This window comes from Dryobates pubescens, chromosome 9, assembly GCF_014839835.1.
Source record: "Dryobates pubescens isolate bDryPub1 chromosome 9, bDryPub1.pri, whole genome shotgun sequence".
NCBI classification, from domain to species: Eukaryota; Metazoa; Chordata; class Aves; order Piciformes; family Picidae; genus Dryobates; species Dryobates pubescens.
Genome location: NC_071620.1, coordinates 13,537,414 through 13,552,091, shown reverse-complemented (window position 1 = coordinate 13,552,091; position 14,678 = coordinate 13,537,414). Strand labels below are relative to the sequence as shown.

Here is a 14,678-nt window from a genome sequence, read left to right as displayed (position 1 = left end):
GTGAAAATGGAGGAAGTGTGTGTGGCATAAAAGAGAAAGGGCTTGGAAGCAAGGGGGTAGTTTCAAGCACTGCCATGTCTCTGGCAGTGGCTTTGCCCTTGTTCCCTACAGTTTGGGGATTTGTAAAGACAAATTAGGAGTTTTCATGAGTACAGGAGGTAGTAGCAGCTCATTTAAGAAAGGTGGGGGTTTTTTTATGCTGAGTTTGGTGACATGCTGGCCCAGGTTGCCCAGAGAGGTGGTAGATGCCCTATCCCTGGAAACATTCCAAGTCAGGTTGAATGGGGCTCTAAGCAACTTGCTCTAATTGCAGATATCCCTGCTGACTGTAGGGCGTTTGGACTAAGTGGCTAAATTATGTGAGAGCTGAACCCCCCACCTCTGCTGTGAGGACACGCTGAGAAAATTGGGGTTGTTCAGCCTGGAGAAGAGAAGGCTCCAAGGAAATCTTGTGGACTTTCAGCTCTTAAAAGGGTCCTATCAGAAAGCTGGGGACAGACTTTTGAGCAGAGGCTGTTCTGACAGAACAAGGGGTGATGGGTTTAAACTAAAAGAGGGAGATTCAGACTAGAGAGAAGGAAGAATTTTTTAACACTGAAGATGGTGAGACACTGTCCCAGGTTGCCCAGGGAGGTGGTTAGAAGTCCCATCCCTGGAAATACTCCAGGTCAAGTTGTCTGGGGCTCTGAGCAACCTGCTCTAGTTTCAGATATTCCTGCTGACTTCAGGGAGGGTTGGACTAGATGAATTCCAAACCATTCCGTGATGCTATCTACATGTTCTTGAGTAAAAAAAACAAACAAAAAACCCCACCTCATTAACGGAGAAACTGCTCTGAAGTGCACTCAGTGAAAATAACCACAACGTCCCAAAACACTCTTGCTTTTTTTCTGTGGTACTTTGCATCCCGGTGGGAGGCTTTGGAGACCCCCTTTCCCAAACCTGCAACTTCACCGCACACCCTGCACACACCCCCACAGTCGCCCCCACCCCCATCCCCCCGCAGTCTCTCCCCCCACCCCAAACTGATGGAGCAGCTCCAACTTTCCAGTGAAACCTTCAGCTGAGGGCCCCCTGAGCCCTCTATAGCCACTCTTTAAATTGCTCTTTAAATTACTCTTTAAATTGCTCTTTGAATTGCTAAATCGACTGTTTATCAACAAGCAGCCATGCCTCAGGGCAGCAATTTTGTCCTCCCCGCTTGAGGAGCATCCACAGGAACAGCATTCAGGCTGCTGAAAAATGCCAGATATTTGGGAGACAAGGCTGCTCTTCCAGTTGGGAGCCTGAAATAATGTTGCAGTTGTTTTATTCAATCTTATCCTCTCAGCTATGTGGGTGACAGAGTCAAATGGGACATGAATAAAATCTCTCCTCAGAGAGTTCACTCAATGGCTCGTGAACTTGAGAGCAAACAGGGTTTGAGTCACATGCACTTCTTTTGCCAGGAGACTGTAAGGATTTTGTTTGTTTGTTTGTTTGTTTTATTTTTTTCCCCCCAGAACTGGAGAATGCTTTTATGATCAAATTCCATAATTTTTACTTTAAAGGTTTTAAGACATTAAAAAAATACTTTAAAATTTCAGGTGGGATTATGGTGGTGAAGGGGATGATTAAACCTGTGTCAGTAACTTGGCCAAATTAAACATTGTCAAGCATTGGAGCAGGCTGCCCAGGGAAGTGGTGGAATCACCATCCCCACCTCGAGTACTGTGTCCAGTTCTGGAGCCCCTATTACAGGAAGGATCTGGACGTGCTGGAACGTGTCCAGAGAAGGGCCACAAGGAGGATCAGAAGGCTGGAGCTCCTCTGCTATAAGGACAGACTAAGAGAGTTGGGGCTGTTGAGTCTGGAGAAGAGAAGGCTCTGAAGAGACCTTATTGTGGCCTTCCAATATCTGAAGGGGGCTACAGGAAAGCTGGGGAGGGACTTTTTAAGATGTCAGGTAGTGATAGGACCAGAGGGAATGGACCAAAACTAGAAGTGGGTAGATTCAGATTGGATGTTAAGAAGAAGTTCTTCCCCAAGAGGGTGGTGAGACACTGGAACAGGTTGCCCACGAAGGTGGTGGAAGTCCCAGCCCTGGAAGTTTTTAAGGCCAGGCTGGATGTGTCTCTGAGCAACCTGATGTAGTGTGAGGTGTCCCTGCCCATGGCAGGGGGGTTGGAACCAGATGATCTTTGAGGTCACTTCCAATCCTGACAATTCTCTGACTCTATGACCTCTAGAGGTCCCTTCCAACCCAGTTCATTCTATGACTATGAATGTCAAGCTCAGTAGAATGACTGCTGTGTGTAGGTCTGTCTAAAGCAGAGCAGAAGTACCTCAGCTGCTCCACCAAGACATCCATCTCAGAGCAATAAGATACCTCAGGACTACATTTTGTTGCCAGGGATTATGGCACCTTTCCCACATGGGCTACAGAATAATTAGCCCCAACCACCATCAAACAACAAAAGGAGCTATGCTTTCTTTTCCCTTTCTTTCAGTACATTTGGGCTGGTGAGGGTCCACTCCTGCCCTTGAAGGGATGGACCTCAAGGAAGGAGGAGGGAAAAGCATCCTTTTGCTATGTATTGACACAGAACACAGACACTTGCCAGCAGGCAGTAATAGCAAAACATTTACCATCTACCATGTTTCCGGACAGAGAGAAGAAACCAGGGCAAATCTCTCTTACCCACCCTCTGATGACAGCTATTAATGCCTCTTCAGTGGTCACCTAAACCTCATCTCAAGTGACCCCAGTGAGCTAATCACCTTTTCTTTCCTCATTAGCCACCGAAGAGTGTAATCCATCCTGTGACCCATCCCTCTTGGCTCCCTCTGCACTTAGGTTGCTGGGAAGAAGGTGTAAATCCATCCTCCTGATGAGGAGGATTATGGAGTGATGGGAGGCAATTTAGGCTGGTTTGCCATTTGCAACATGTTTACTTCTTTCCTTCCCTGCTCAAAAGCAGGGTGGGAAAGCAAAATCTCCTCTGCATTATTTCAAACAGCCTTTAGAGAAGATTTGTCCTTCCTTGCTCAGTAGAGCATAAGGGCCTGCACAAGACACTCCTCCTCCCTCCCCCCCCCCCCCAGCAGGGTGTTTATCCCTGATAATCAGGACAAAGATTTTAAATCTGATAAGAAGCAGCAGAGAGAGGTGGAAACGCCAAAAGGGTGTTCAGAACCTTGAGAGCCTGGAGAAAGAAAATCTGACTGCAGTCCATTGGAGGTAGAGTGCTCTGCAGCTGTGTTTGTTTTACCTTTAAGTAAGCACCCTGCAGAGCAACCTATTTTTGTGGGAAGGAGAGTTAGAAGCCTTAATCACTTCTTTGGGCTTTCATGAGGGACAACTAGTAAGTGATATGAATTTAAGGGGAGGTAAAATAATGATTTGAAGGGCAACGTCTCTGAAGTTCCTGAAAAGAGGTGAAAAATAAGGTTAAAACCAGATCAATAATGTGACCAGGCAAAAGAATGGGTACAACAATTAATCTGATGATAAAAATCTATTGGGAAGTTTAAGGTATATTATATTGTTTAAACATATTCAACATTCAGGTTTATAGGTATTTGGAATCAGGAGAAGTGAGCTCATCTAACAAGAAGTGCCACCAGTTTTTTAAGGTTCGTGCAAACATGAGCAATGATTCCTCATGAAAGAAGGCCTACCCACAGAAATCATCTGGATCTATTTGTGGGACACAAGCAAGAGGTTAAAAAGACCCCAATACTTAAATCTGGGTTAAAAAAAGAAGGTTCCAAGGAGACCTTATCGTGGTCTTCCATGATCTGAAGGGGGCCTACAGGAAAGCTGGGGAGGGACTTTTTAGGGTGTCAGGTAGTGATAGGACTGGGGAGAATGGAGTGGGTAGATTCAGATTGGATGTTAGGTAAAAGTTCTTCACCAAGAGGGTGGTGAGACACTGGCACAGGTTGCCCAGGGAGGTGATGGAAGCCTCATGCCTGGAGGTTATTAAGGCTGGGCTGGATGTGGCTCTGAGCAACCTGATGTAGTGTAAGGTGTCCCTGCCCATGGCAGAGGGGCTTGAACTAGGTGATACTTGAAGTCCCTTCCAACCCTGACAATTCTGTGATCCTGTGAAGAATACACTGAACTCACACAGTTGACTGCATTAGCCAAAACCAGAATGTGTTGAGTCAGGAATTGGTTAGTTTAGAGCTATCCTCTAGGAGAAGTGGATGAAACCACCAGAGGTAATGCTCATTTAGAGAGACAGGGAACCACTGAAAAGATTCTGAGGGGTCTGGAGCATCTCTGTGAGGAGGAAATCCTGAGTCATCTGGTGCTGTTTAGCCTGGAGAAGAGTAGAATGTGAGAGGATCTTCTCAATGCTTATCAATAGCTAAAGGGTAGAGGTCATGAGGACAGGGCAAGATTTGCTTCAGTGGTGCGCAGTGACGGAACAAGTGGCAATAGGCACAAACTGGAATCCAGGGGGTCTCACTTCACTTTAAGGAGAAACTTGCTTGCTGTGTGGGTGCTGGAGCCCTGGAGCAGGCTGCCCAGAATGGTTGTGGATTCTTCTTCTCTGGAGAGGTTCCAAACTACCTGGCCATTTTGATCCTGTTCAACCTGCTGTGGGTGATCCTGCTTTAGCAAGGGGGTTGGACTGAATGATTTCCAGAGGGCCCTTCTAACCCTCACCATGTTTGGATTCTGTGATTCATTTCTGAAGCCATGAAGCAAATGAACAGTTAATAGGTTTTCATTCGCCATGGAACTGCAAAATAACCACCAGTGCACCAGCTGCAATTGTGCTGGCAACTGTTTAATTGCCCCATTTGCTTCACTAGAGAAGTTTTACTTCACCATTGAGGCTGCTGAGTAAATAGCAAATGTCCCCAGAAGCCAGTAAAAACGTTTGAAGAGCTGCCAAGAGGAATTCACCAGTTTCCAAATGGATAAATAAATAAATAAATAAATAAATAAAATGAAGGAGTAAATGTTTGTCCTGATAGGAGATTGCAGGAGGAGGGCTGGCAATGGGTACAAAATCACATTACAGGTTAGTTGCAAAACTGCACCTATCTTAAGGTTGTTCAGTGTGGAAAAGCCTCCAGGGAGACCTTCTTGTGGCTCTTCAGTACTTAAAGGGGGCCTATAAGAATGCTGGGGGCAATTTTTTTTAGCAGGACCTGTTGTGACAGGATTTAAACTAAAAGGGAAGAGATTTAGACTGGATAGATAGAAGAAAGTTACTACAATGAGGGTGGTGAGACCCAGGCCCAGGTTGCCCTGAGAGGTGGTAGATGCCCCATCCCTGGAACCATTCTGGGTCAGGTTGTCTGGGGCTCTGAGCAACCTGCTGTAGTTGAAGATCATAGAATCACAGAGCTGTCAAGGTTGGAAGAGACCTTTGAGATCATCGAGTCCAACTGCTTGCCTAGAGCTCACAAACCCATGACTACTGCTTAGTGGTTTCATTACCGCTAAACCGTGTCCTCAAGCACCACATGTCCCTGCTCAATACAGGGGAGTTGGTCATCCTTTAAAAGTTCCTTCCAACCTAAACAATGCTATGATTCCATGATTCTATAATTTCATGACTCCATGATCTATTTTATTCAGCTTCCTCTCTTCCTCTCAACATGTAATGCATCATTAAAGGTCTGGACTTAGCTCAGGAACTGCTGTTGGCTGTCTGTACATTGTCAGCAGAAAAGACTTCTGTCTGGTAGGAGCTTTGATGAGCTACCTGCAGAATCCATCAAAATGAAGCATAAAAGCCTTAGCTACTTACAGAAGAGTCACTGGGGCCAAAGATGTCTCGCACATCCCGGACTGTGTGCTTGTTCTTCTTCCTCAAGGTCTGAGTGTAGGTGTTGTACCTCTTCTGTACGGCAGCAGCTTGAGTTCGGGTCAGAGTGGACAGCAGGGCCTGGCCATCCTCCTCCTCAGCTCCTGAGATCAACGTAGACAGACCAACGTCTTGCAGCCATTCTGCCTCCAGCTCTCCTTCTGCAAAGGAAGAGAATGTGTTAGCAGGCCTGGCGAGGTTGGAAGAGGGGGCTGGGGGAGTGGAGGTGGCATGATAGACCATTGCCTTACTTTGAGAAGATTCTGTTCCCACTCTTTCTCATAGACCAATAGCCTATTTAAAACACAATGATTTAGATCCAGAGCTGCTCACTAAAGAGCAAGGATCAGGTCAGGGAGGAAGAGGTGGAAACAGCCATCCTTGCATGGATCAATGGGTTGAACCTTGCATGGTTCAAGTTCAATGGCTTCAAGTTATGTCAAGACAGGTTTAAGTTGGACATTAGGAACAATTTCTTCCCAAGAAGGGTTGTCAAGGCTTGGAACAGTCTGTCTAGGGCAGTGGTGGAGTTTCCATCCCTGGAAGGATTGAAAATCCATGTAGGTGCGGTGCTGAGGGACATGGTTTAGTGGTGACCTGGCAGTGCTGGGTTAATGGTTGGGCTTGATCTTAAAGACCTCTTCCAACCAAAACAATTCTGTGACTATGTGATTCTATGATCCTGATTTGTAATAATTAAGGACTGGCTAGGACTTCACACCCCAGCATTTCTTGATACCTTGATTAGTGACTAATATCTGCTTGAATTCTACTCAGTACATGTTTCTCAACTGGTTCAACACCACAACCGACTCCATAGTGAGGTTATCCGCTGTGTGAAAAATCATTTTCTTTCTTGGCTCTATCAAACATGAAGGAAGATTCCTGGATCTTCCCAGAGAGTATCACCTGCAGCCCCCCTGAGAACCTTGGCATCAAATCCAATTTTTAGTTTACTACCTGTAACATTAAATCATAGAACCATTAAGATTGGAAAACACCTCTACCATCATCGAGGCCAACAGTCAACCCAACACCACTGTGCCCACTAAACCATGTCCTGAAGAGTCATGTCCACACACCTCTGGAACACCTCCAGGGAGGGTGACTCCACCACCTCCCTGGGCAGCCTGTTCCAATGTCTGACCACTCTTCCAGGAAAGAGTTTTTTCCTAATAGCCAACCTAAACCTCCTCTGGTGCAACTTAAGGTAATTTTCTCTCATTCTGAATATTCCCTGTCATTAGAGGATGGGGAAAAGCTCCCAATCTACCTTCTCTAAATCATTTAATAACTTTAAATTTTGATGCCATTGCTGTTTTTTGATCTGTTTTTTAAAGTCATAGTCTTTTAAAATCTCTCTTTACATAGCAGATTTTGAGGTTCCTTATTTTGAGATTCATCATTTACAGGTTCTTCATTCTAGTTCTGTTAGCATTCCTAGCTCAGCAGTGTGCTGCTTGAGACCAGATACTGGTTGCATTCCAGTTTTGACTGAAGAAGGGGTATTACAGATAAACATGTCAAGCAGGAAATGGATTCATCTGCTGTGAAACAACCAGTCAATGCTCTTATTGTTCTGGTCCCAGCACTGGTTTTAATGGCAGGTTGGTATTTCCACTCTCCCTTTATTGCCTCTTCTTGACACTGGAATGCAGACAGGTTGATTGATATCCGTTTGCTGCACTTCGCCAGTTAGATACACACACACACACACACACACACACACACATACACAAAGAGAAAAATACAGGATTGGGCCATAGGGGTGAGAGAAGGGTAGGCAGCAGGTCAAGGGAAGTGATTCTAGTGAGACCCCACTTGGAGTACTACATCCAGTTCTGGAGCCCCTGTTACAAGAAGGATATGGATGTGTTAGAACATGTCCAGAGAAGGGCCACAAGAATGATCAGAGGGCTGGAGCACCTCTCCTAGGAGAGGACAGACTGAGAGAGTTGGGGCTGCTCAGTCTGGAGAAGAGAAGGCTCTGAAGAGACCTCATCATGGCCTTCCATTATCTGAAGGGAGCTACAAGAAAGCTGGTGAGGGACTTTTTAGGGTGTCAGGTAGTGATAGGATTAGGGAGAATGGAACAAAACTAAAAGTGGGTAGATTCAGATTGGATGTTAGGAAGAAGTTCTTCCCCAAGAGGGTGGTGAGACACTGGAACAGGTTGCCCAGGGAGGTGGTGGAAGTCCCATTCCTGGAGGTTTATTAAGGCTGGGCTGGATGTGGCTCTGAGCAACCTGATGTAGTGTGAGGTGTCCCTGCCCATGGCAAGGGGGTTGGAACTAGATGATCCTTGAGGTCCATTCCAACCCTAACAAATCTATGATTCTATGAAAACATCTCACATATTCCATCACTGACTTCATTGTCAGTTGCCCACTCTCTTTACAAAGCTCTCCAAAAAGGCCTGCATGTAAAATTCCTGCTTTCTGGTAGACAAGGTTGTGCCAGCCCTGTGTCACATAAAACATGTTATCTCCACTCTGACTCTTTCATAAAATCACAGAATGGTGGGGGTGGAAGCAACCTCTGGAGATCATCTAGTCCAACCCCACTGCTAACGCAGGTACACTTACATAAGGTTGCCCAAGATCACAATGTCCAGGTGGGTTTTGAAAGTCTCCACAGGAGACTCCACAGTCTCTCTGGGCAGCCTGCTCCACTGCTCCACCAACTTAAAAGTAAAGAAGGTTTACCTTAAGTTCAAGTGAAAGATCCTGTCTTCCAGTTTGTACTCCTTGTCCTATCATTGCCACCACTGAAAAGAGCCCAACCCCATCATCTTGACCTTCACCCTTTATAAGATCCCTTCTCAGTCTACTCTGCTCCAGACTAAACAGCCTCAGGTATCTCAGCTTTTCCTCCTCACAGAGATACTCCCAGTCCTCTCAGCAACTTTGTCACCTCCACTAGACTCTCTCCAGTAGTTCCCTCTCTCTCTTGAACTGGTAAGTCTAGAACAGGGCACAGATGTGGCCTGACAAGGACAGAGTGGAGAGTGGGGAAGAACTTTCCTCAGCCTGCTGGCCACTCTTTTGTTAATGCACCACAAAGTATCATTGGCCTTTTCCACAGAAGCACGGTGTTGGCTCCTGGTGAACTTGCTGTCCACCAGGATTCTTGGGTCCTTTCTCTTGGAGCAGCTTTCCAGCAGGTCAACCCTTCACCTGTACTAGTGCAGGGGGTTATTCCTCTCCAGGTGCAGGACCCTACACTTGCCCTTGTTGAACTTCATGAGGTACTCCTCTGCCCAACTCTCCAGCCTGTCCAGGTCTCACTGAATGTCAGCACAGCCTGATGGGGTGTCAGCCACTCCTCCCCATTTGGTATCATCAGTATCTTGCTGAAGATACACTCTGTACCTTTATCCAGGTCATTGATGAAGGTGTTGAAGACTGGAGCCACACTTTTTATAGCCTCAGGTAAGCCATGAACAAATGGTTCTGCCACCCTCACTCTCCTTTCTAACAAGGTCCCTTCTAGTTGGTAATTCTCTTTTTTCTCATAGGGGTTGCTAGGAAAGAAGTGTTCCTTTACTACCCTCAGATAACTCACAGCATCCCAGCCTTCTGACATCAAGATTTAACACAGTTCTGCACACCAATGCCATCTGAAATGCTCCATGAGTTTCTCAGCCTCTATTTTCATCCCTGGTAGACTTCCTATGACCTTCTCTGCTTTCCTGACCATAGTTGCTGACAACAAAAGAGTAAGTTTGCAGATTTATTTATTTATTTTTAAAGGCCATCTACATATGGTGCTCAAGGATATGATGTAGCAGTGGCCCTGTTAGAGTTAGATAATGGTTGGATCCAATGATCTTGAGGTCATTTCCAACCATAGCAATTTTATGATGTCCTTGCATGTGTAGTCTGGTAAAAATCACCACTGGGGGTTTTTTTGAGTGGGACCTGCTCTGTTCTGCCCAAGTGAGCCCACATCTGGTGTATTTTGTCCATTTTTTGGGTTCCTTAGCTCAAGAGAGACAAGGAACTACTAAAGAGAGTCCATCAGAGGCCACAAAGATGCTGGGGCAAATAGAGCATCTCTGAAGTTTGAGAGACCTGGGGCTGTTTAGCTTGGAGAAGATCATCCACAATGCTCAGCAACAGCTAAAGGGTGGAGGTCAAGAGGATGGGGCCAGATGATTTTCAGTAGTGCTCAGTGATAGCATAAGGGGCAACTGGCTCAAACTGGAACCCAGGAGGTTTGAACTGAACATGAGGAGAAAATTTTTTGTTGTGAGGGTTCTGGAGCCCTTGAGCAGGCTGCCCATGAAAGTTGTAGAGTCTCTTTCTCCAGAGAGATTCCAAACCCACTTGGACATTGCAATGCTGGGCAACATGATGTGGCTGACCCTACCATAGCAGCGGGTTTGGATTAGATGATCTCCAGAGGTCTCTTCTAACCCTCACCATGTTGGGATTCTGGGATTGTGGTTTTGACACTACCAGTGATACCTGGCTGTTATTCTGCAGCCCTTCCTCTCAAAAACACCTCAAAAAGATGATGAATATTTATATCTATTTAACCCTGAGGAGTTACACATTGATTTTCAGTGTTTTGATCTTCAGCAAGGAGTATTATCCTATTAGAGGTTTAATAGAACTCACTTTTCCTGCCAAGATTTATAATCCCAGACTGAGTATACTCCTGAAGTTAATAACTAGGACAAGCACTGCCTGGCTGTGTTGGGGTGTGTGCAAGAGATATGTGTTTAAAACAACAGTATGAAGGTAAATCAAGTGTGGAGATGTGTTACATTGTACCTTCCACTCTCATTTTTCATTCAGGGCAGAGGGGGAAAAAACCAGTTCTAGGTAATGAGGTGTAATCAGACAAAGGGTAACATGGGACTGCTGTAGATTGTTCACTGTGGTGAAGATTGAGCTCAGTGGTGAGCAAATAGATGCAAAAGTTTCTGGGAACATGGAAAATGGGATCCTGTGTTGCTTTGTTTTACTAACCTAACCATCTTAATAACTCACATATATCTGACGTTATTCTGACCATCTGGACAAGTCAGGGACACCCAGTTCATGTTGACACTTGTCTATAGGAGACATCAAGAGGTTCACACCTCATCAGAACCGGCTGCCCAGGGAGGTGGTGGAGTCTCATCCCTGGAAGTGTTCCAGAAACATGTGGACATGGCACTTCAGGACATAGTTAAATGGCCATGGCGGTCTTGGGCTGATGGTTGGACTTGATGATCTTAGAGGATTTTTCCAGCTGAAACAATTCTGTGATTCTGTTTCTGGGGTCTCCAAGCTGAAGAGCACTAGGACAAAGGGCTGGACATCAGGAAGAACTTTTTTACTGTGAGGGTGGTGGAACACTGGAACAGGTTGCCCAGGGATGTGGTGGAGGCTCTATCCCTGGAGACATTCAAGGTCAACCTTGATGAGGCCCTGAGCAGCCTGATCTAGTTGTGGATGTCCCTGCTTACTGCAGGGGCTGGGAGGAATGTGTGCATGGGTGGGTGGGGTGTGTGGAATAGATGACCTCTAGAGTTCCATTCCAAGCCAGTGTATTCTAGGATTCTATGATCAGGCAGGAATTTTCCCAATAAGGTTCCCTCCACCTGGGGAGGAACCACCCCCTGCAATAGTACAGGTTAGAGGATGACCTGCTGGAAAGCAGCTTTGTGGAGAACAACTTGGGGGTGCTGGTGGATGACTTCACTGTGAGCCAACAATGTGCTTTTGTGGCCAAGAAAGACAGCTTGGGCTGCATTAAGGAAACCCCACCATCCTTTGATTCTGTGAGCCTGTGAAGGTCAGACTGATTAGGGCTGATTGATTTTCTGTCTTCCCATAAAAGTAACCCTAAAGTTTCCATTTTACACCTCAACCTACTCTTATTTGAGACCACAGGCCAGCACAGAGAAGTGCAGCTTGGACTTAAGCAGCCAGACTATAACCATCGTAGCAGACCACAACATCTGGTGAATGGACGTCTTCTCTTTTTGCTTCCAGGAGAGACCTACCAGGACTTACTGAGTGGGAGGTGTTCCTCATGGAGATGGTTTGAGCTAGATATGTCTATGTGGGACACTCATGATGATTGATTGCTTAATAAAGTTGGTTTTTCCCCCACTTTTCCCTCTTTTTCCTGGTAGCAGATGTAATGACATCCCATTGCACGTCAAGGTAAGTAAAACACATAGTCACACGTGTTAATAATTGTATGGAAAGAACACACCATTGTTTCAAAATCTATCTTAAGATCAGCAGTTACCAGACCAGTGGCCATGATCCACAGAAGGGTTACAGCTGTTATCAGTGGGTCATGACCTCAAAAGAAATTTGGTGTCATCCTATAGTAACACCTGGTATGCTGTGTTGCACAATGTAAGTGGGGTCATAGCTGGGGGGAGAATGAGAAGCAATGTTCTAGATGTTATCAAAGCTTCTAACACGAAGCTGCATTGCAACATGTTGGTGTTTTTCCAACTGCATTATGAAAAAGAGAGAGGGCAATGTTAACAGAATGAGAGAGAATACAGAATTAACCAGGTTGGAAAAGACCCTTGGGATCAGTAAGTCCAACCTATCACCCAACACCATCTAATCAACTAAACCATGGTACTAAATGCCTCACCCAGTCTCTTTTTAAACACCTCCAGTGATGGTGACTCCACCAGCTCTCTGGTATTAATACCTTCAGCACCATTTGTGTAAGCAATGAATGAATCTTGACAAGTGAGGAACCTAGATGATGCAGGCTTTCATATATTAAGATTTATCTCTAATGTCTCATTGAGTTATACCTAAACTGGGCAATCTCAGAGAAATTTCTGATAGCACCAAATGATCTTGTCCTAAGGGCTTCAAGACTTACATAACTCATCTGTAACATCCTACCAAAAGCCAGAAAATGGAAGATTCCAATATTCTAAATGAATTTTTTGGTCACAAAAACACAGAATGGTAGAGGTTGGGAGGGACCTCTGCAGATCATCTAGTCCAACCTCCCTGCCACAGCAGATTCACCCAGAGCTGGCTGCACAGGGGTGGCGTCCATTTTGGTTTTGAATGACTCCAGAGGTGGAGATTCCACAACCTCTGTGGCCAGCCTGCTCTAGGGCTCTATCAACCTCAAAGTAAAGAAGTTCCTCCTTATATTTAGACTGAACTTCCTATGTTCAAATTTGTGCCCGTTACCTGTTCTGTCACTGGGTACCACTGAAAAGAGACTGGCCCCATCCTCCTGACCCCCACCCTCCAGATATTGATCAGCATTGAGAAAATCCCTTCTCACTCTGCTCTTCTCCAGACTAAACAACTCCCAGTCTCTCAGCCTTTCCTCCTCATAGAGATGCTCCACTCCCCTTCAGCATCTTTGGGGCCTTTGCTGGACTCTAGTAGTTCCCTGTATCTCTGGAACTGAGGAGCCCAGAACTGGACCCAGTACTCCAGATGTGGCCTCACTAGGGCAGAATAGGGGGGGAGGAGTGCCTCCCTCAACATGCTTGCCATCGTTCTTGATGTACCCCAGGAGACCATTTGCATTCTTAGCCACAAGGACACATTGCTGGCTCATGGCGCACTTGTTGCCCACCAGCACTTTCAGGTGTTTATCCACAGAGCTGCTTTCCAGCAGATTAGGGGTCCTTTTATATGTTTTGGTTTAGTTTCTTTTATGCTGGAGATGAAGTTTTCATCTAGCACCTCTTGTTTTTTTCTTTTCTTTGTTTTCCCCCTGAATGACACCATATCTGTCCTCCTGAAGCACAAGTCAAACCAATGCAAGAAAACTTCCTTCAGAAGCCAGTTAACAGCCCCAGTGAACAAAACAAACCGAATTATTCTTTCTAGTGACCTCTCATACTTTGACTGTGATGTTCAGAAATGGAGCTATAAAGATCCTAAGGCCAAGCCTAGTATTTTTGCATACTGGGTAAAAAGAGGAAGCAAGATCAGGACACGGTTAAAGAGCTGAAACAAAATCAAGGTGTGTGGACAAAGTAGCATTTGTGTGCTTACCATCAGCAGGTTTGAACTCCAATAGTGTTGCTTCTTCAGATGCATCTTCACTGCTCTCCTTGATGCTCTCCACTTCACACCAGAAGTCTTCCATGGAGGTGCTGTCCATGGAGGCTTGTGAGTTGGAGCGACTGAATGAAGGAGGAGATGTTGACTCGTTGGAAAGCATCCTGTTAATTCTTCGACACCGAGACACAGACTTCCTGAAAAGAGATATTGATGAAAACTAAAATATCTCTCAAGCTAACTTGGACCATGCTGCCAGAGCACACAAAGAGGGCTTCACGTGTGTGACTGTGCCATGGGCCAGGGAACAAGACGCTGCAGGGACTAAGATGTTGAAGACAGTGTGCATAGTTATGGTGGTCTTCATGATCTTGCAGTGGTATTCACAGAATCACACAGACTCACAGAATGGTGGGGCTTGGAAGGGACCTCCACAGACCATCTGGCCTGTCACCTAGAACAGTTTGCACAGAAACATGTGCCAACAGGTTTTAAAAGTCTCCAGAGAAGGAGAGTTGGACTAGATGATCTTAAAATGTCCCTTCCACCCCAAATATTTCTATGATTCTATGATGCTGTGATCTCTGTTGCTTATAACATTTAAAGCTGGAAATTTGTTTTGCAAGTAACAATTTATCTCTTTACCATCTTTTAGTGCTTTTCATCCTAGGGAGGGACTCAGAAGATGCAATTTCTACTTCTAACTCTGCTATCTATCTAATGAGACACTGAGAGGTATTTTAACTTCTTTGAGCCTCAGTTCCCTTCCAGTTGTGCTTACTGGCTGAAACACTTCAGTGCAAACTGCCCTGGGGAAAAATAATCAGAATTGTTCCAGAACCTTGAAATACTTTACAAACCCTTC

The 14,678-nt window shown here is 45.5% G+C and overlaps 1 protein-coding gene across 1 annotated transcript in view; it reads right to left on the bottom strand.

Moving 5' to 3' along the window:
* Positions 1-14,678, bottom strand: part of ARHGAP28 (Rho GTPase activating protein 28) — a 97,127-nt gene that overhangs the window by 30,875 nt on the left and 51,574 nt on the right. Inside the window, exons 2-3 of the mRNA XM_009909929.2 lie at positions 13,808-14,010; positions 5,754-5,971 (exon numbers count right to left, since the gene is read on the bottom strand). Of these exons, the coding sequence (XP_009908231.2) occupies positions 5,754-5,971; positions 13,808-14,010 (421 nt within the window). The remainder of the gene's footprint in view (positions 1-5,753; positions 5,972-13,807; positions 14,011-14,678) is intronic.